Genomic DNA, 19,543 nt, shown 5'->3' with positions numbered 1-19,543 from the left:
AATTCAGAATATTAACTAATATATCTTCAGTGTTACCAAGTTTGTTATGTATGAGTGATTGATAAAAATGTTGAACCAAGCAAAGGTCATGCTTCCAAACCAGCATTAAACTGTTTAAGTTTTTAGTCAGAACAAAACCAGAGTCTCAGTGTAGTTACAGCCGTCCTGTAACTCGCCCTGAGAATCATCTAAACTCCACATCCACCTCCACTTTTGGAGTGTTGGGATTATTCGTGTGGGTCACCACGCCTGGTTTGCACTGTTTTACAATAAGGCTGGCCGAAGATTTCCCTGGTAGTATTGTTCTAACTGTATTTTTCTGGCATTACTACATACACATAAAAATCTGAAGTTATTGGTCTGATTATCTGATATTTTCTGTCTGTTCACCTAAGAATTATTTATTAATGGGTTGGGGATTTAGCTCAGTGGTAGAGCGCTTGCCTTGGAAGCGCAAGGCACTGGGTTCGGTCCCCAGCTCTGGAAAAAAAAAAAGAATTATTTATTAAATGACAACTTATACTCATTGTCATAAATCAAAGTGATAATGAATTCTTGCTGGCACTTTCTTGTTGTAAGTGCATTGAGAATCTTGTAATCCAGATTCTCTAGGCAGAAACTGAAACCTTTACCAGAGTAAAGTATATCAGAATACTGATGATAGTTGACTGTTGGATTTCCCCTGCTTTCTGAGTTTCTTTTTTTTTTTTTGGTTCTTTTTTTTCGGAGCTGGGGACCGAACCCAGGGCCTTGCGCTTCCTAGGTAAGCGCTCTACCACTGAGCTAAATCCCCAGCCCTCTTTATGAGTTTCTTAAAACAGCGAAGTTTTTCAACCTGTAGATCGAAATGATCCTCTTTCACAGGAATTACATATCAGATATTTGCATTACGAGTTATGACAGTAGCAAACTTCAGTTTTATGAAGCAGCAATGAAATAATTTTTTGGTTAGGGTTTATCACAGCATGAGAAACTGTATTAAAGGAGCACAGCATTAGAAAGGTTGAGAATAACAATAGTAGAGGCATTAATTTTAAGAATTCTTGGGGGCTGGAGAGATGGCTCAGCGGTTAAGAGCACCCGACTGCTCTTCCAGAGGTCATGAGTTCAATTCCCAGCAACCACATGGTGGCTCACAACCATCTGTAAAGAGATCTGATGCCCTCTTCTGGTGTATCTGAAGACAGCTACAGTGTACTTATATATAATAAATAAATAAATAAAAAAAAAGAATTCTTGGGATCTGGCGATATGTTTCAGTGATAAGAATTAGTTGCTTAACATACAAGGTCCAGTTCTGAGGGTGCACACATGAGAGATTTCCCTTGTACTGCAAAAAGTAACCAAAGAGTTATTCCCTTCCTTTATTCTCAGGATTAAAGCTTATATTTTTATGATGTCTTTCAAGCCACACTACTTTTAAAGTGACCAGACTCAATTTTGACCTTTTTTGGGGGATAGATTTTAATGAGAGATGGCCCGGGAATGAAGAGAGGGGTATTGTGACTAACTTTGATCTATAAAGTCATTATATTGAGATCTCTTATTTTTATTTTATGGGGAAACAGAACCTAATCCTCCTATTGATGAAGTCATCAACACACCAGGAGTAGTGGCCAGGTTTGTGGAGTTCCTCAAACGAAAAGAAAATTGTACACTGCAGGTGCGGATATTCTCATTTTGTTTGTTCTAGAAAACTTTCTCAGTTACTTATTTTACTCTGTATGAAGACGTATTTGTTTAGAGTGGTATTGGTGGTAACTACCTTGTAAACTGCTTGTATAAGTTTGTTACTGTGTAAGTTCCAGTCCATACTCACAGAATTTGTATCTTACTTGAATTTTAGCAGTGAGTCTACATAACAGGAGCCTATGCAAGCTATGTAAAGTTTTGAGAGAGACAGAGACAAGAGACAACACTACTTGTGTCTCTCAAGAGGTATACATAACATAGACTGCCAGAAACTTAGCAATCAGACCAGGTCTTAACTTAGCCTCCTCCTACACCAAAAGATCTGACAATGAAACTTTGCCGTGAAAACTTTTTGCTTTACGTTTGACCTTCTAATAGTGTACTGTACAGAGACTTACCACCTTATGACTGAATAAATTTTACAGTATAAGGGGTCAGTTGTCAAGCTCACAGTCTTTTGAGTGTCTACAATCTAAAAATACTACTTTAATTACTGAATAAATTAAACTTTTGCTACTATTTTGATTGTTCAGTAGCTACACATCCTTGGTATGTGTAGAAATTCCTTTAATATCTGAATTATTGACAAATACCTATAACCTATAAGTTCTCACCAAAGAAGGGCTCAGACCTTTTAGAGATATCCTACAGCTATAAAGTTTGGTTAATTCACAAGTAGATCACAAGATGGGAGAAATAAATGCCAATAGTAAGGTTAATGTCTACTCGAGACTGAGGCATTTTATAGTGGCAGTCCATGTCCCAGGCTCCTTATTGGCTAGGCCATTGCATATGACTCTTGAGTCTTAATGCTTTGTCTTCATATTTTTTCTCTTTCTGCTCCATCTTTCTTTTTATTTTACATCTTTATTACAGTGGTGAATTTCTTCTAGAGGAGAAGGAAGAAATCCAGAAAAGGTAGAGTACTTCCCTGTCCCATCAGTTTCTCTCCTCCAGTTTGACCTTTGCCAATCCCTGTGTTTATTTGAATTAAGACTCTGTTTTGCTTGCTGCCTCTTGTATTATAATTCTGGTCTCCACTTAAGTCCAGAATCACCAGACAGTTGAAAAATCATGTTTATACTGAGAGCAAGGAAAGAGAGATTTTTCTCAGAAAAAAGGAAATCCAGACAACCAACACTGCAGAGAACAGAGCCTGAGCCCCTAAGCAACCTGCCAAGAGAATCAGAGGGACCCAAAGAGGCGTTTACTGCAGTTTATCATTTGAAATGGTTTGTGGAAAGGGAGGTAGGGAAGAGAGCTATTTTGTTAAAGTCTCTGGGAATGAGTATAGTTGAACAGTACTAGTTATACTGTCAGTTTGGCAGTTTTTATTAGATGATTATAGAGACCTACTAGTACACTAACAAAATAGGCTTAAAATGATAAACCTTGAGAAACAAATCTCCCTGTTTTTCCATTCTTCTGTACTTTTTAAAAGCAGTATTCTTTGTTCATATACAGTTCCCTTTCCTGGCTGACACAGAAAGTCCTGAATCATTTTGTGACTCATAATTGGTTAGAATTTAGGTGAACATCTTTAAGCTCTGATTTGCTTTTATCTAAATTTCTAGATTCTACCCTTGGGATCAAAGACTGAAAAATGATTCCTCTCAAGTGATCACTTTATAAATTTTTGCCTTAACTCTCTAAGCCTGAGAGGTAAGGAGGCTAGTGTTGTGCTTGTTGTATCCACTTTTCCTTGTGCTTGTGACGCACAGCATAGTATTCTTTCTCTGTGTGAGTACTGGGTAGCGCCTGTCACCTCTAAAGCAGTAAGAGATTTGTGTATGTCAGGGAGACATACTTGCTCTACTATGGCTTCAAATAAATAGGCACGTTCTGGAAAGCTTGTGGCTAGGGGAGAGCACTAAATGTAAGGTGGTGTATGTGTGCCTGCCTGCTTTCTGGAGATGGGAGTAGCTCATTTTGGATAGGGGTTTACCATTTCTCTTTCAGAAAGACACTGGTAGTATGTGGCACAGAGGAAACTAGATGGTTAAATAATAAATCCCAGGGCCAAGTTTGATTTTTTTTTTTTTTTTTTACCCCATAGCTAAAGAATTGAGCTTTAGTGAACCTCACTACCATTTTGTCTACTCAAACTAGTAGAGTGTCTCAAATAAGGGTGCTTAAAATGCCTCTTGTTTGGACATCATTACCCAGATACTCTCTTGCCATTCAAACTGGAGGTGAATTTGGGTAGAATCTAGATTTTGGAATTAGGCAGCTACTTAGCTTCTGAGTATGGTCAAGCGTAGTGACTCCCCTAACCTTTGGTGCGAGACTGGTCTGCTCTCTGAGATGTTCAGGCCCGGCATCTTTATACTATTTTCTGCGGTGCTGAGACACTGTGTTGCCCAACCTCATATTAAAATATCTAGATAGAATTGCTTCCTGCTTCTAAACATTAGATGGCACTTCTCTGAAAGTTGTAACATTGAATGAAGTTGGCTTAGTTTTCCCCCTTTCTTGGCTTTCGTGTCCCCTCTGGAAACTTAGTGTGATAAACTGCAGTAAGCTTCACCCTCTTCCCTCCCATCTGCACTGATCTCCACCTTTCCTGGACGGTTGCTCAGATGCCTCAGGTGCTCTTCTCTGCAGAGTTTGATAACCTGGGTTTATTTTTCTGATGTGAGCCTTTCTTTTCACTTGCTCTCCAGGTGAGCCTGGCATTTGCTAGGAACCAGAGTGGAACCGGCAAAGTGGCCAGCAACAGAGTCCTGATCCAAATGGAGAAAGGGAGCCAGGCGTACCTCAACCTGGAGTGGGAAACTTGATAGGAGGTCAGAAGTACTTCAGCTTTGGACTCTCGTTTTCCTTATTATTAAAGGAACTGAGCACCAGAAGGTAGAGACTCAGAAAGAGGACAGAGAGAAAACCTCAATCCTGAAGAACACAGATTGCAATTGTAGCAGTCAGTTCTTATGTAGCAGGTTCCTGGGTAAAATATCAGTGGACAATGATCTATGAGCAATTGTAGCTACACAGTAGGCTGGTTTCTGTGGTGCAGTTTTTGGACTGCTAAGAATATATTAGTATAAGATAACAGAAAGCTAAGACTGTGATGATTTTGTTCATCTTGTGTTTCTCTTAGTTATAACATTTTTAGATTCTCCCTTTCACCTTTCAGGTTACTGTTCTCTTGAGTTAGCACAGTTACTTAAGTTATTATTGTTTCTTTCTATCATATCTTTATGTATTTGTAGTCACCATTAGTTCTGAGCTTTCCTGTTTTACTATCTCTTTCTGGTTGCATTCTAATCTAGCATCTAAGGCTGAAATATTAAAAATAAAGCTTCCTGTCTAAGTGAAATGGAGTTTGTAGTACAGACTATGAAGAAATAACATCTAGGTAGCTCACATCCAAGTTTAAAAAAAATATTCCTGCATGTTAAACACATTTGATAGTGACTGACATTAGCAGGCTTACATTCCTGAAGTGAATTTTGTCTTTCTCATTTCATCTCTCTTACACACATGGCTGTATCCCATTGTAGCTTTCATTCTGGAATGTCCTTTGCATTTGAAGATGGCTACCATTATGATTATTATGTAATGAATATAAGTGTAACTATGGCACATTAGCTCTTTCAAAAGCATATCTCTTGTTTATCATCCATGCTCAGGTGTGGATCACTCTTCCATTTTCCTAATCATCATTGCAGTTGTTTTTTTGTCTTAATTATCTGAGTATGTTTTTGATTCTCATTTTTCTTAGAGACCTTTGATGTTAAAATCAGTCAGCAGTGTGAAGCGGCAGTTAATGATTTTTTTTCCCCACCGATAACTCTTAGCATGCTCTTTATGGTAGCAGGGTATTAGTGTGATTTTTCATCCAACTCTGACTGCAATGGTTTTTCTCTTGGATTTGTAGTATCCACATAGAACTACTCTTTCCAGGTCGCTTTTCGTCAGAGTTTTCAAATTGTTTTGACTTGAACTCTATAGTAATTGGTGATTATTTTTGAACTTTTTAAAAAAATATTTATTTATTTATGCATGTGAGTGTACAGTTACTCTTCAGACACACCAGAAGAGGGCATTGGATCCCATTACAGGTGGTTGTGAGCCACCATGTGGTTGCTGGGAGTTGAACTCAGGGCCTCTGGAAGTGCAGTCAGTGCTGTAAACTGCTGAGCCATCTCTCCAGCCCCTCTTCTTTTGAACTTCGAGTCTGCCTTCTGATAGGACATTCTGCTGCTTTCTTGCATCATTTGACTTGTATTCTAACCGATTAATTTTAAATAGTTGCCTGCACTACATTTAGGCAGCCCCTCCTCTATAGGATAAATAACGTAATATGCTGTTTGAACTTTCCCTAGGTAGTAGAACTAAAAGCAAATGAAATATTTATGTATATGCCTCAGAGAGATTGAAAAGAGTTTGAACATTTCTTCAATTAATTAACTAGAGATAAATATATAAAATGCCCTTTTCCCCCATGATATTTCAGCTTTAATTTTTTTTTATACTTCCACCCCCAAAGTCTTCTTTATTGATGTAGTTTCATGTATGTACATCATATAGTACTAGCCAAACATTTCTGCTCATAGGTGTTTTTGACTTCCCTTTCGTTCTGGTGGCATTTTTTCCCAACTATAGACCAAATCAGATCATCGTACATAGATGTATCCCATAAGGACAAGAAAGAACACATAGATATAGAACTCACTTGATCTTTTGTTTCTTCTGCTATAAATTTACTGTCGGTCGCATGGATTTGTTCTGCTGCATCCAACGTTTGACAGCTTGATTTTCCCTGTGACAGTTGCCTTTTCACTGGTATAAAATCTTAGAAAATATTCACAAGCATGTTTTTGATGACATGTAATTGACTTTTTACTCAATTTTACCTCTAAATAGAAACGTGACCTTTTTTTCTACTACATACACTATTCATTAAAGAATAGGGAATGGCAGAAGGAATTAACCTAATAAAATTCAGGAGTTTTTTTTTTGTTTGTTTGTTTTGTTTTTGTTTTTTGTTTTTTTCCCGGAGCTGGGGACCGAACCCAGGGCCTTGCGCTTGCTAGGCAAGCACTCTACCACTGAGCTAAATCCCCAACCCCAAAATTCAGGAGTCTTGATTGAATTACTTTTGGATTTCTTAATGTTAAGCTAAAGAGAAAATTAAGAATCTCTGAAATTGGTAATAGCTGTAATTGTTGGCCATAAGTTCATTTCTCCTTACCAGTGCTGTAATACTAGGCCGACTTTTCCTCCGTTCAACTTTGCCACCACCTCTTCATCTCCCCCCCCCTCCTCTTTTTCTTTTTTCTTGTAAGAAACTTACCTTTAGCTGCTGGGTATAGTGGCACTTGTTTTTAATCCTGACACTTGGGAGGCAGATGCAGGCAGACCTCTTGATTTCAAGGCCAGTGTGGTCTACATAGAGAGCTCCAGGCCATTTCATAATCATCTAGGCCTGTCTGTGTAAGCTTATGATGGTTTCTTGTGACTGTCTAGAGATTATGTGTACAATATGTATATTAATGTGTTTATTCCCTTTTAACCTTTTAATGAAATGGTATTTTAACTGTATTGAAGTATATTATTTGTCATTTTGTTCCTTTCATTAGAGATCATTTCATATAAACTTATGAAACACATTTTTTTCCCCTGTGGTTTCATGGTAATTATACTTTGGTCTGAAATTTTAGATACCTTTAAATATTCCTTTCATAGACTGAGGTATTCTGGAAACTATTTTAAATGAACATGGTATTTACAATATGCCAATAATAGTCCCAGTCTGACTCCAGACTTTTATTTTATGTTCAAAATACTGTATTTCTTTATGTAAATAACCTTCTAAATTTTAATAAGGTAATGGAACTTACTTTTGTCTTTGTAGTTTGAATCAGCTTGGGTCCTGACAAATATTGCTTCAGGAAACTCTCTTCAGACCCGGATTGTGATTCAGGCAGGAGCTGTTCCTATCTTCATCGAGTTGCTTAGCTCAGAGTTTGAAGATGTCCAGGAGCAGGTAAGGTCTCAGCAGTCACACAGATAAGAGAGCTCACATTCTCGTAGCCACACCCAGCTTCATTTAGATTACTCCATCACAGTGAGTCATAGCTTGTTTAAATAGGAAAAATCCTCTAGTATTTCCCTTTCAACCATGGCATTCTTGCAGCTTTTAGCTGTCTTCTTTTTAAAATAAAAATTGTACAGTGTGGCATGTACACCTGTGAGACCATTGTTATTAAACTTTCACAAGTTTAATAAACACCTATATTTTTATTTTGGTTATGTGCTTAAGAGTTTTCTATTAAAAGCAACCTTAAGTACATTTTTAATCTACCAAGTAAGCCATTTAAATCCTTGTTCTGTGCAGAGGACTATAAAATATTACTTATGAGGGAGGATGGGATCCTATAAAAATAATTGCCTCCAGACTGGGGGTACATCTTATTAGTAGTGGGGCAATTGTTCAGTGCCAGCAATTGTGTGAAGTCCTGAATTCAATTCCCAGCTCTGGGAAAAGTTCTCTTACTTGTAAGCTTTCACTTTAGTGGAACATTTCCTTTTGCTTTTCCACATAGTCACATATTTTCTAACTCTAATCCTGGAACTGCTTTGACTCCCTGATGAGTGGTTTTAAGAGTTAATAATAGTCTTTATATAAAATGTTGGTGAACTATTATTGATTTTGTAAAATGTTACTATGGTATGCTGGCATCCCTTTTAAAGAATTGTGAGGGAATGAAAGTATACAACTTTACTTCACAGGCAGTCTGGGCTCTTGGCAACATTGCTGGAGATAGCACCATGTGCAGGGACTACGTCTTAGACTGCAATATCCTTCCCCCTCTGCTGCAGTAAGTGTCGTCTTCTTCCTTTTTTCTTTTTTTTCTTTCTTTTTTTTTTTTTTTGATATGAGAAGTATTATATCTTGGGACATCATTTTGGATTTCCTAGTGTTATTTTGATTTCCAGTATCTTGTTACATTGTTAGGGTGATGTCTCTTACTGAAATTCTGAAATAGTGAATAAAAATTAGTGAAGTTTATCTTCAAAGAGTGAGTAATGTAGGAAAGGGATGAATCTTTATTGTTCTGGAGAAAAGTTAGAGAATCCTTTATCAGTAGTATTAATTCCTTTCTAGAGAATTAGTATCTTAGAACTTACCATGGAACCATTATACTTGTAGGTTATTTTCAAAGCAAAACCGCTTGACCATGACCCGGAATGCAGTGTGGGCTTTATCTAATCTATGTAGAGGGAAGAGTCCACCTCCAGAATTTGCTAAGGTAAATACTACGCTTGTGGGAAATTGTTAGGGAATACTGCTCTTAAATATTAATGTTTACAGAAAGGGATTTTTGTTTGCTTTGTGTTTGTTTTTCAAGATAGGGTTTCTCTTGTAGCTTTGGTTGTCCCAGAACTTGAGTCCAAGGCTGTCCTTGAACTCACAGAGAACTGCCTCCCTTTGCTTCCTGAGTGTTGGGATGACATGAACCATCACCACTTGGCTAGGACAATTTTTGATAAAATTATTTAGAGTGTTAGAAAATGTACTGGTTTGTAGAGAAAATGCTTTTGGTAGTTTGTTTTCGTTTTTAATTTAGTGTAGTTTCTCAGTGCTGGGATGAAGCTCTATGTTACGTTTAGGGCTGTAGCAGTTTTTGTGGATAACAAAGTTCTGCAACAGAAGTTCTCAGCAGTAGTGTTTGTGGAAGTTCCTTTACCTCCTTGTTGGAAGTGTGTATTAAGGAAGAATGCATAAAAGTTTTCTTCTTGAAATCAGTTTTCTTGTGTTCTGACATCCTCAGTTTAGTAAACTGAATACCTATTGACCACATTGCCAGAGATAGAAATGTCCTTCAGAGACTTGACGGTTCCTAACTAGAAGTGTAACTCACCCAGCATCTATCTGGTAAGCTTCTTGAGAGTCTTATCTCACTCCAGCAGTTGTAATCATCTTTTTTTTCTTTTCTTTTTTTTTTTTTTTAAACCAGGTTTCTCCCTGTCTGAATGTCCTTTCTTGGTTGCTGTTTGTCAGTGACACTGATGTACTGGCTGATGCTTGCTGGGCTCTCTCATACCTGTCAGATGGACCCAATGATAAAATCCAAGCAGTCATCGATGCAGGAGTATGCAGGAGACTTGTGGAGCTTCTGATGTAAGATGATCTTGAAGGAAGTGTCTGAGCACTCCTGCTTGTCTCCTTCCTGTTGCCATGATTCACAGTCTTAGAAGTGGACTTTGAGTCTCTGAATCTTTAGCTAATCCTTAGAAGAAAATGGAGCCACAATATGATGTTGAAACAGTAAAGTTATAAGCAGCATGAAATTAATTGGTGTACAAAACAGTTTTGTGTGTTATAGCTAATCGCAGACTAATTGTAGATCAGCAATGTAGTTTTGTTACAAGTTAAAGGCAGCATGGTGCTACTAGGGTCCAAAGAAGTAAAAATCTGAGAAACATTTGTCCTGTTTACAACCTGTGTCATTTTAGTCATTAGATCTTAAATGTGAAGCAAGACAATAGGGTCTTGGAGGAAAGTTACATGTTATAAGTTTACCTTGAAATCTCTCCTCAATGTCCGTCTTGACAGACATACAGCAGACTTTGTGGGAAACTTTCTTGTCCATTGAGGCAGCCTTGTAGTTTAGTGGAAACAGAAAAGTATTTGAGATGTGAGTTTCACTTGGGTTTTGAAGTTAGCTGAACTGTAGACATAGCAGATTCAGAAATAGGAACAGTGTATGAATGTTGCCTATGCCTCCCCGTCACCTTAGCAGCTCCAGGAGACCATGTAAGAGGGAGAGGGGCCCTGTAGCAAAGAATAAAAGTGTGGAGTTCAGGCTGAAGTATCTGGGAAAGATTACTAGGAAAGAATTTTCTTTAAAAATAAGGAGAATGATTGCTTTTTAAGGTAATGGTCAATTCTGTCACTGTGGTAGGTTCCCTACATAGCCATAATCATAAAGTGCCTTTCTGCTCTAAAATCGAACCACATTGTCCTTATTTTGAATTTCATCCCCCAAAGAAAAGATTTTGGATAGAACTATTGTTTCTAATGTGTTTTGTTTTTTTTTTTTTTTTTTTTATGGTTGTAGGCACAATGATTATAAAGTGGTTTCTCCTGCTTTGCGGGCTGTGGGAAACATTGTTACAGGGGATGACATTCAGACACAGGTATGAACAAGTGATAACATTTCTCTAATGTGAGTCCATTAAACTTCACGAGCACAGTTCTGTTATATTGAATTCTGTATTGTTAAGTGTACTAATTAATGGTGTTTAATATTCTCAGTATCTTCAGTACCTCTCTGTCATTCTGTGATTTGTAGCAATTGTAGGTTCCCTTATGAAACATTCTTCCTGTCAGTTCCTCTCTGCTTTTATTTGTAGTGGGTCTTAGAAGCACCAAATGGGCTTTCTAGTAGTGTACTTTCTGGTAGTGCCCTCCTTTGTTTATGCTAAGTTTTCTGTAAGAAAACTCTTTCCTCATAGTTCTCAAAGTCCATTCTACACTTAATAATGAGACATGTTGTCCACAGTGAATTGTTTTAGCCATTTATTTTATTCCAGGTGCCTCTGACGAATTGGTGATGGTGTCTTAAAATTATCTTTCTAGACTTCCATGATAATGGATACTTTGGTTCTTTATCTCTATTTCTTGTTAGTAACCTCCTATTCTTGTTCTCATTTGTTTGCTGGCATTAAGGAGCAGCTCTTTAGCCTCATTCCTGCATTCTATAACTTCACTCATCAACCCTTATGTGCATGGGCTATAAGAATTGAGAGCTAGGTTTCAGCTGTATCAATCAGCTTCAACTTCAATTTTCTAATCTCTAAAAAGAAGGAAATTAGATTTGTGTTCTCATGTCATAGTTATAGTGCTTTTAATTTGAGTTTATTCCATCTGCAAGGGAACTCATTTCCCCCTCTTTATCTGTTTTAGTTTTCAGTCTCAGTATTTGGCTTTAACAGTTGCCCATGCCAGTAATGCAACTAGCTTGATTCTACTCTTCCTCATTCGCTCTCTCGCTAGATCTTTCATTGGTATTCTATCGCTGCTCATCCCTTGCATTGCACAGTGTCGATGTCTTAGACAAGAAAAAGAGAATATATATTTGATTGTACTTGTATAAGATTTCTCTGGGACAACTCACAGGAAATTAATAACTTTGATTATCTCAGAGAACTTGGTTGTTGGAATATAGGAAGGGAAAGGAGTCTTTTACTTATGCAGTCTTTATACATTCTGAATTTTTAAAATTCTGTATGTTTGTGTACTATGTGCACGTGCATACATGTGGCATAGCTCCTGTGTGGACATCCTTGTGGATGATGTCAGAGGACGTCTTTGTGTGGTTGGTTTTATTCTTTCATTAAAATGAGTTTTAGGGATCAGTCAGGTTTCCAGACTTTTGTGGCAAATGACTTTATGCATTGATAAATCTCGCCAGCCCATATCTTGGATTTTTTAACCATATTAATGTTTTTACTTGGGGTCGGGGGCAAGTTTGTAGGGCTTAGCCCTACAAGTTTGTACAGCTCAGCCATAAATTGCTTGACTAGTATATATGAAGTCCTGAGTTCAATTCCTAGCCCCACACAAGAAAACATTTTCACTGTCTCCTGTTGCACCTATGTTCTTTCTTGCTGTTTGTTCGTTGTATTTTGCCTGACTACTCTTTAACTCTGAGGTTAGCACATGTTTTTTTTCCTTTACCTCCTCTCTCTGCCTTGGCTACTGCTTTCCCCATAACTGTACTCTTGTATGATTCTTTATTCTTTGTGCTTTTTATATTGGCATTGTATTCTTTGGAAGGCTTTGTTTGAACCTCAAACTCTTTTTAAGTTGGGTGGTAATCTTTTACAAGAGCATTAGTCATACTGTGTTGTTACTATATAATTTATAGGTATATTTCTCATCATTGAAGAATGCTTTCCCTAAACCACTTAAAAGGCTGTTTGGGCTGGAAGTGGTGATACACAGGTTTTAATCCCAGCACCTGGGAGATGGAGACAGGTGAGTGTTTGAGGACAGCCAAGACTACATAGAAAATCCCTGTCTCAAAAAGAAAGGAAAGAGAGTGAGTAAAAACACTTGGTTTGGGCTTATGGCCTAGGCTTATGCTTGTGGTCATTCGGCTCTCTGCTTGAGTCCTGTTACCAAGCAGAACGTTATGAAAGTGTAGCAGAGGAGCTTTTCTGTGTCCGTCTGCTGGGAAGTAGATGGAACAGTAGAAGAGACTTGGTACGATACTTAAACACAAAACTCAGCAAACCGCTTCCCCCAGCTAGTTCCACCTTTCAGAGTTTCTGGAGCCTTCTAAAATAGTGCTACCTGCTAGAGAACAAGTATTTAAAACATGAGGCTATAGGGAAATTTCATCTTAAACCACACTAGGTTGTATAATTTTAGAAGTATACGGTGTTGACCTTACTCATGTCTGTGCCTCTATAATCTAATAGGCTCTGGCATAGCACAAGTACTCAAGTGTACATTGCTAGGTGGGGTATAGTGAGATTTTAGGTTTTTTTAATTGTTGTTGTTACTATTTTATTATTATTTTTATACTGAGGGGATGTGGGGAGGTGTTAGATAGAATGGTATAAGGAGGTTTTGGTTTTCTCGTTTGTTTTTACCATGTCTACTTGATTTACCTTCCTATTCATCCTAAACCATTATTTCTCTAAGTTTCTTTTTCCCTATATGGTCTTTTTTCCCCTCAGGTAATACATAGAAACATATCCTCACTATAGATAAGACAAAAATAGACCAAAAAAAGGATTCCTTCAGGTTTAGTGAAGCAGTAGGTTTATTGGGGTTACTTACAAGAACATAGGTGTCTTGCTTCTGTATCATTGACATTCAAGAAGTTGGAATCATTGGAAGTGAAATTTTCAGACATATATACATACATATACCAGGACAGAGTCTCCTTCCCTGAGCTGAGTTCCACTCACATCAGTCTCAGACAGCAGCTTCATGAGAAAACAGCTATATGGCACCTATAAGAACAGCTAAGGGTCTCCTCCTGACCTTTGAACAAAGTGTTATTTTCCTCTTAGATACAGTTTGTTTAGTGTCTTAACAAAGAACCTCACAAATTCCTAACTTAGATTTTGGTTTCATCCCCCTTTTGGGGCCTATTTATTTTGGGAGTACAAACTTTTTAATAGCCTTACTCCTAGTCACTGCTTTTGTTCTTAGGGTGCTTTCTGGTGGCCCATGTCTCCTCCACGCCCATTTTTAGCTATTTTGTGCAGTATTGTCCCTCTTCGTTTAAGAAGTTCTGTGTGACCCAAGACCCCTCCCATGACGTTTTTCTAGAATTCTCTTCACCGTGTATTTTTTTTTTTTACCATGTATTCTTTTTAATTCCTGACGCGTTTATTTTCTAGATCACTTCTTTGTATTTAAAAATTATATTGTGATATCTCTTGGCAATTTGAAGATCCTTATTTCTCCCAGTATCTTAATTGAATTTCCTAACTACTGCTACTCTTCACACATTGTGACATGTTTATCTTTGGCTGTTTTGTATATTGCCGTGAAACTGTGTGCAGCTGATTTTACTGTTCTTTTCCTATTGCTCATTTACCATTCTCCTAGAAGATTTATAATTGCTTCTGGGTAGATAACCTAGAATTATTTATGTCAGTGATTTGATAAAACAGAACAAAACTCTTTGGTTCCTTTAATTCAGTCCTCCTTCCTCCCTCAATATTTAGCCTTTCCTGTTCTTTTTTCTACATGTTCTAATGTATCCACATGTGCATTTTTTACATATGTACATAAATTATTTGCTAATTCCATATATGACAGTATGAGAAAGTGTAGTTTATGTGATCTTGCTTAATATTTTATATATTTTTTTAAATTAAGATTTATTTGTTTTATATGAGTACACTGTAGTTGTCCTCAGAGACACCAGAAGAGGGCATTGGATCCTCATGGATGGTTGTGAGCCACCATGTGGTTGCTGGGATTTGAACTCAGGACCTCTGGAAGAGCAGTCAGTGCTCTTATCGGCTGAGCCACCTCTCCAGCCCCAATATTTTATATTCTAAGCACATCTATTATCCTACAAATTTTGTAATTTTAATTTTCAGAGCTGAATACTATTTTTATATGTATACCAACTTTTCATTGTTTGTTCATCTATATTAATGGATGATTAGATTTATTCTAATTTTTTCTATAACGAATAAAGCAGCATTAAACTTGGGACTATGGATGATATCTCTGTGGGTAGGATCTGGAGTTCTCTGCATATGCTGAGGTGAGATAGAGGTGTCCTGTGGCAGTTCTGTACCAGGCTGTCTCTGCTGTGGTTGTGTGACGCCGTGACTTGACGTCTGGCACTCTAATACTTCAGCGGAGGTTTTGTTCTGTAGGATTGCTTTGGCTGACTGAGTCTTTTTGGTGTTTTTGTTTTTATTGTTGTTGTTCCATATGAATTTTTATATTGCTTTTTCTAAAGCTGAGAAACATAAGAAATTTGGATACTGCATTAATTTTATAAATTAATTTTGGTAGTATATCCATTTTTGCAAAATTTATTGTGCTAATCCAGAATTTGTTTCCATTGTCTAGTATCTTCTGAAATTTTCTTTGTCATTGTCTTGAAGTTTTTATTGTAGAGGTCTTTCACTCCTTTGGCTAAATGCATTCCTAGATAGAATTCAGGGGGAACTATTTTGAATGGAAAATTAGTTCTAATTTTTCTGAGTAGATTGCTGGTATAAGTGAATGCTCTTTGTTTAATTATATTGAATTTGTAACTTGTAACTTTAATGCATTTATTAGATCAGAGCCACGGCCGGGCGGTCCACACCATCAGTTCCAGCACTTGAGAGGCAGGGCAGGCGGATCTGTGAGTGTGGACAGCCTGGTTTACAGAGGGAGTTCTAGGCCAGTTAGAGCTACATAGTGAGACCCTGCTTCAAAAACAAAATCAAGACATTAAACAGAAAAGAACAAAACCGGACCAGAATCCTGTCTACAAATAGGGATAATTTGATTTCTCCCCTTCCTGTTTTAATCCCCTTTATGTCTTTGTCTCCTCAAGTTGCTTTAGCTAAAAATTTGGGCACTGTTATCAAAAAAGAGGGGGAAAGCATACACATGCTCTTCATTTTTAAGGAGATGCTTGCTTTGTCTCCATTAACGTTGGCTGTAGGGTTGTTGTGTGTATTTTTTATTATAAATGTGTGAGGCATTATAGTTTAGTGCCCTCTATTCCTAAAGTCTTCATAACGCTTATCATCAAGGGATGTTGAATTAATTGTCAAATGCTTTTCCAGAGTCTGTTGAAATGATTACATAGTTTCTTGTCTTTGAGTTTACACTTATTGATATGTATGCGTTAATCAACCCTGCTTTTCTGTGATAAAGCCCACCAGTCATAATGTATAATCTTATTAATGTGTCCTTGGATTTGCAAGTATTTTTAAGAAGTTTTGCATCTATGTTCACCAAGGAAATTGATTTGTAGGGTTTTTGGTGGTTTTTTTTTTTGGGGGGGGGTACTGTCTTGACCTGGTTTTACTGTCAAGATAATGCTGGCTCCATAGAGTGAATTTGGTAGTGCTCCTTTATGTTTTATGGAACAGATAAAGAGGTTCTGGTATAAGTTCTTCCTTGATGGTTTGCTAGGACTCTAATGGATTCATCTGGCCTCGGATCTTCTTTGAGGAGAGGCTTTTAATAACATTTCAGTCTGATTACTCATGAAGAGTCTGTTTATATCTTAAGGGCTTAGTTTTGGTAGATGACATACACTTAGAAAAATCTTTATTTTATTTTATTTTATTTTTTTAGGTTATCCAGCTTTTCAGGCCCAAGTTATGAAAGAGTAAAGCTAATTGTTTTCTTACTCTAACTCTGTGGTGGTTTTGTGGTGAATGAGTGTGTGTTTAGTAGTGAGGGTGTGGTGCTCCATCGCTTCTGAGCGGCTGCTTTCCTACGTAAGGGGCTTACTGACACTCACAGACTTCAAACTTCTGTGGTGTGAGGATGTAGCAAAAAGGCCCTGTATACCAGGCAACATGCGAATTAAATCTCTGCCCTGCCTCGCCCTCCCCAGCTCTGCTCTTCTCCTTTCTCTTCTTCCCTGCTTCCTTCTTTCCTTCATTGTTCTTCCTCCGCCCCCCAAGACAGGCTTTCTCTGTGCAGCCCTGGCTGTCTTGGAACTCACTCTGTAGACCTTGGTGGCGTCAAACTCAGAGATCCCACCTGCCTCTGTTGGGATTAAGAGGTATGCACCACTGTTGTGGTAAAAATTGAGGATCTTTTGCTGGGCACCTCTTGTTGGGCACCACCTGTTGCGGTAAAAATTAAAAAGGATCATTCACTATCAGTTCCTGTGCTACTCTGCCACAGGGTCTGAAAGCCACCCTCTCCTGGCTGTCTCTCTTGTCCCCTAGGAGGTAGTTACCACACCCCACCCACACCCACCTATACACACCCACCTCATTCTGCAGACCCTGCACATTCTCATTCTGTGCAGGCAACAGAACCAGATCCGCTCGCTCCAACTGCTCGTCCAGCTGCTTCTTAGCCATGTCTTTCACACACTGTCCTCTTTAGCCTGGTAAAATCAAAGTTCCAGAAACTTGCAGGTTAACAATTATGTTTACATGTTAAATTGTCAATTCATAATTCATCCACACAGTAAATTCAGTGCCAATTGATAAAGATATAAACTACCTACCTAGACAAGATAAAATCCATCTAATTCACCTAAATCTGAACCATCCTCCATGGTAGACTCCATCTTGGTCTCTTCTCCCCCCACCCCTCCTCCTCCTCTCTCCTTCCTAGACTTTTCTCCACCAACCTGTCCTTCTCATCCAGCGATAGGCTGGATCTGCCTTGCTGTGTAATGACATCATCCTACACACCACTACTACTAGATTCTTTTCTTTTTGTAAATGAAAGAACACTTTTAGCTGTAAGTTTTATTGTTTTAGTTGATACATTGAATAGGAAATGCATGGCTTTGTTTTAACTTTTATTCATATTAGTGAAGAAATTTTCTATTTTAGGTTTTTCTTTTTAATTTATTTAACTATGATAAATTATTTGTTGTACTTTTTTTGCATCTGTTTTGTGTTTCTGTGTGCGTGTGTTGGTGTGATATCTGTATATGTCACATGGTAGTGAGAGGAGAATGTAATGAGAGTCTGTTTTTTCCTACTATATGGGTCATTGAGACTGAATTCAGGTCATCGGGCCGATTGCCAGCAAATGCACTTACTCTCTGGACTGTATGGCCAGTCCATGTTACAAATAGTTTTTCATCTGATATGGTATACATTTTAATTTTAGGATTTTTGACATGTAGCAGTTTTTCTTAGATAAATGTTAATTTTTTTGCCTGTCATTTTAATGTCTGTGTGTCTGAAAAGGCTTTTAGCACCTCCAGACCGGCCTGAAATGTGCTGATTTGTTTTGTTTTTCCTGGCGATTTTGTGGGTAGGGTTTTTATTTTTATTTTTTAAAAAAGAATGTGTTCCATCCATTTGGGCTATTTTACTTGTGTAGTAAGTAAAACCATTAAATTACCAGTTATTTTCTATTTCTTTATAAATACTTGCCTCTTTCTGGAATAGAGCCTATTCAGTTGTACAGTGATGGATTCTTGAACTCTTCACCTACCTACCATTTTAATGATTTTATCTGTTTTAGTTTCTGATATAATCTGATTCCTTTGCTTTTGAAAGCTGTTTTAAGGTATTGGCTTTTTGTTTAGGTTTGCTTTGGTTTTTAACTCTTAGTATCCTGTAGACTTCAGTTTGTATTGGATTATTGAGTATAAGGTAGAAAGATTCCAGAGGTCAAACCCTCTTCAACCTCTAGAAAGTCAGCCCCAAAGGGTTAGAATATCATTATTTAGCACCAAAGGCCTCAGCAAAGTTTCCCTACCCCTTTTCTTTTCAGTAGAGACAGTGTTTTACAATGTTTCCCTTGCTGGCCCTATTATAATAATTCTCTCTATACTGGGTTTAAACCCAGTAGAAATCCAACTCTGTCTTCCAAGTGCTAGGATTATTATAGTATGTGTCAACACACCTGGCCCCTATTTTTTAGTTGTTTTAGAAAAGACTTAATTCATTCTATTCTGTGTGCTTTGTGTGCACATATGTATGTGTACTATATGTAAGCTTGGTTCCTCTGAGGACCAGAAAGGAAAGCATCAGATCTCTGGAACTGGACTTGTGCCTGGTTATAAACCACAATTGAGGCTGGGTCCTCTCTGCAAGAGCAACAAGTACTCTAACTGTTGAGCCCTTTCTTTAGTGCCTCTTAGAGTTTTTAAATACATCATTGTAGATGTATTATATTGTATTTTGTTTTATTTCTTTTTAGTTTTTTGCTTATTTCTTGGAGAGCCAGTTGACTATAAAGATCAAGTTATCCTCAAATTCAAGATCTTCCTATGTTTACCTCCCAAGTGCTTGGTTACCATTGTGTGTTCCACCACAAATGTCCTGGTGGTTGTGAATGTATACAATGAAACCAGTTTAATAATCTTAGAATGTATTTCAGGCTAGTACTGATTTTTTTATTGGGTTGGTAATTTGGCTCAAATGATAAAGGCCACCAAGCCTACTGACCTGAGCGTGATTCCTCGGACCCATGATGGAAGGAGAGAATCAACTGCTTCAAACTTTTCTCTGATTTTCATATGTACTGTGGTTTACCCAAGTCTGTATACATACATGAGTAAATGCAAGTTAAAGATACTTTATGTATTATATAAAGTTACCTTTTAAAATTTTAGAGGAGGGTTTCTCTCCTCCTACATGTTTCTTAAAACGAGTTTGTTGAATTAAAGATGTACTTATTAACTCCTGGGGAAGTAGATACTGGAAGATC

At 37.6% G+C, this 19,543-nt stretch overlaps 1 protein-coding gene across 4 annotated transcripts in view; it reads left to right on the top strand.

The window, feature by feature from the left end:
* Positions 1 to 19,543, top strand: part of Kpna1 (karyopherin subunit alpha 1) — a 58,614-nt gene that overhangs the window by 27,527 nt on the left and 11,544 nt on the right. For 3 of the 4 annotated variants that reach the window (XM_039088121.2, XM_017597922.3, NM_198726.2), the window contains 6 exons: positions 1,569 to 1,663; positions 7,550 to 7,681; positions 8,428 to 8,516; positions 8,849 to 8,948; positions 9,657 to 9,820; positions 10,761 to 10,839. In XM_039088121.2, coding sequence (XP_038944049.1) covers positions 1,569 to 1,663; positions 7,550 to 7,681; positions 8,428 to 8,516; positions 8,849 to 8,948; positions 9,657 to 9,820; positions 10,761 to 10,839 — 659 coding nt within the window. Of the gene's footprint in view, positions 1 to 1,568; positions 1,664 to 2,606; positions 4,479 to 7,549; positions 7,682 to 8,427; positions 8,517 to 8,848; positions 8,949 to 9,656; positions 9,821 to 10,760; positions 10,840 to 19,543 lie in introns of those variants that run through there. The other variant, XM_039088122.2, reaches the window with a different exon arrangement.

Source organism: Rattus norvegicus, chromosome 11 (assembly GCF_036323735.1).
Source record: "Rattus norvegicus strain BN/NHsdMcwi chromosome 11, GRCr8, whole genome shotgun sequence".
Taxonomy (NCBI): Eukaryota; Metazoa; Chordata; class Mammalia; order Rodentia; family Muridae; genus Rattus; species Rattus norvegicus.
Note: the sequence above shows the minus strand (reverse complement) of the source record. Positions and strands in the feature narration are given on the sequence as shown.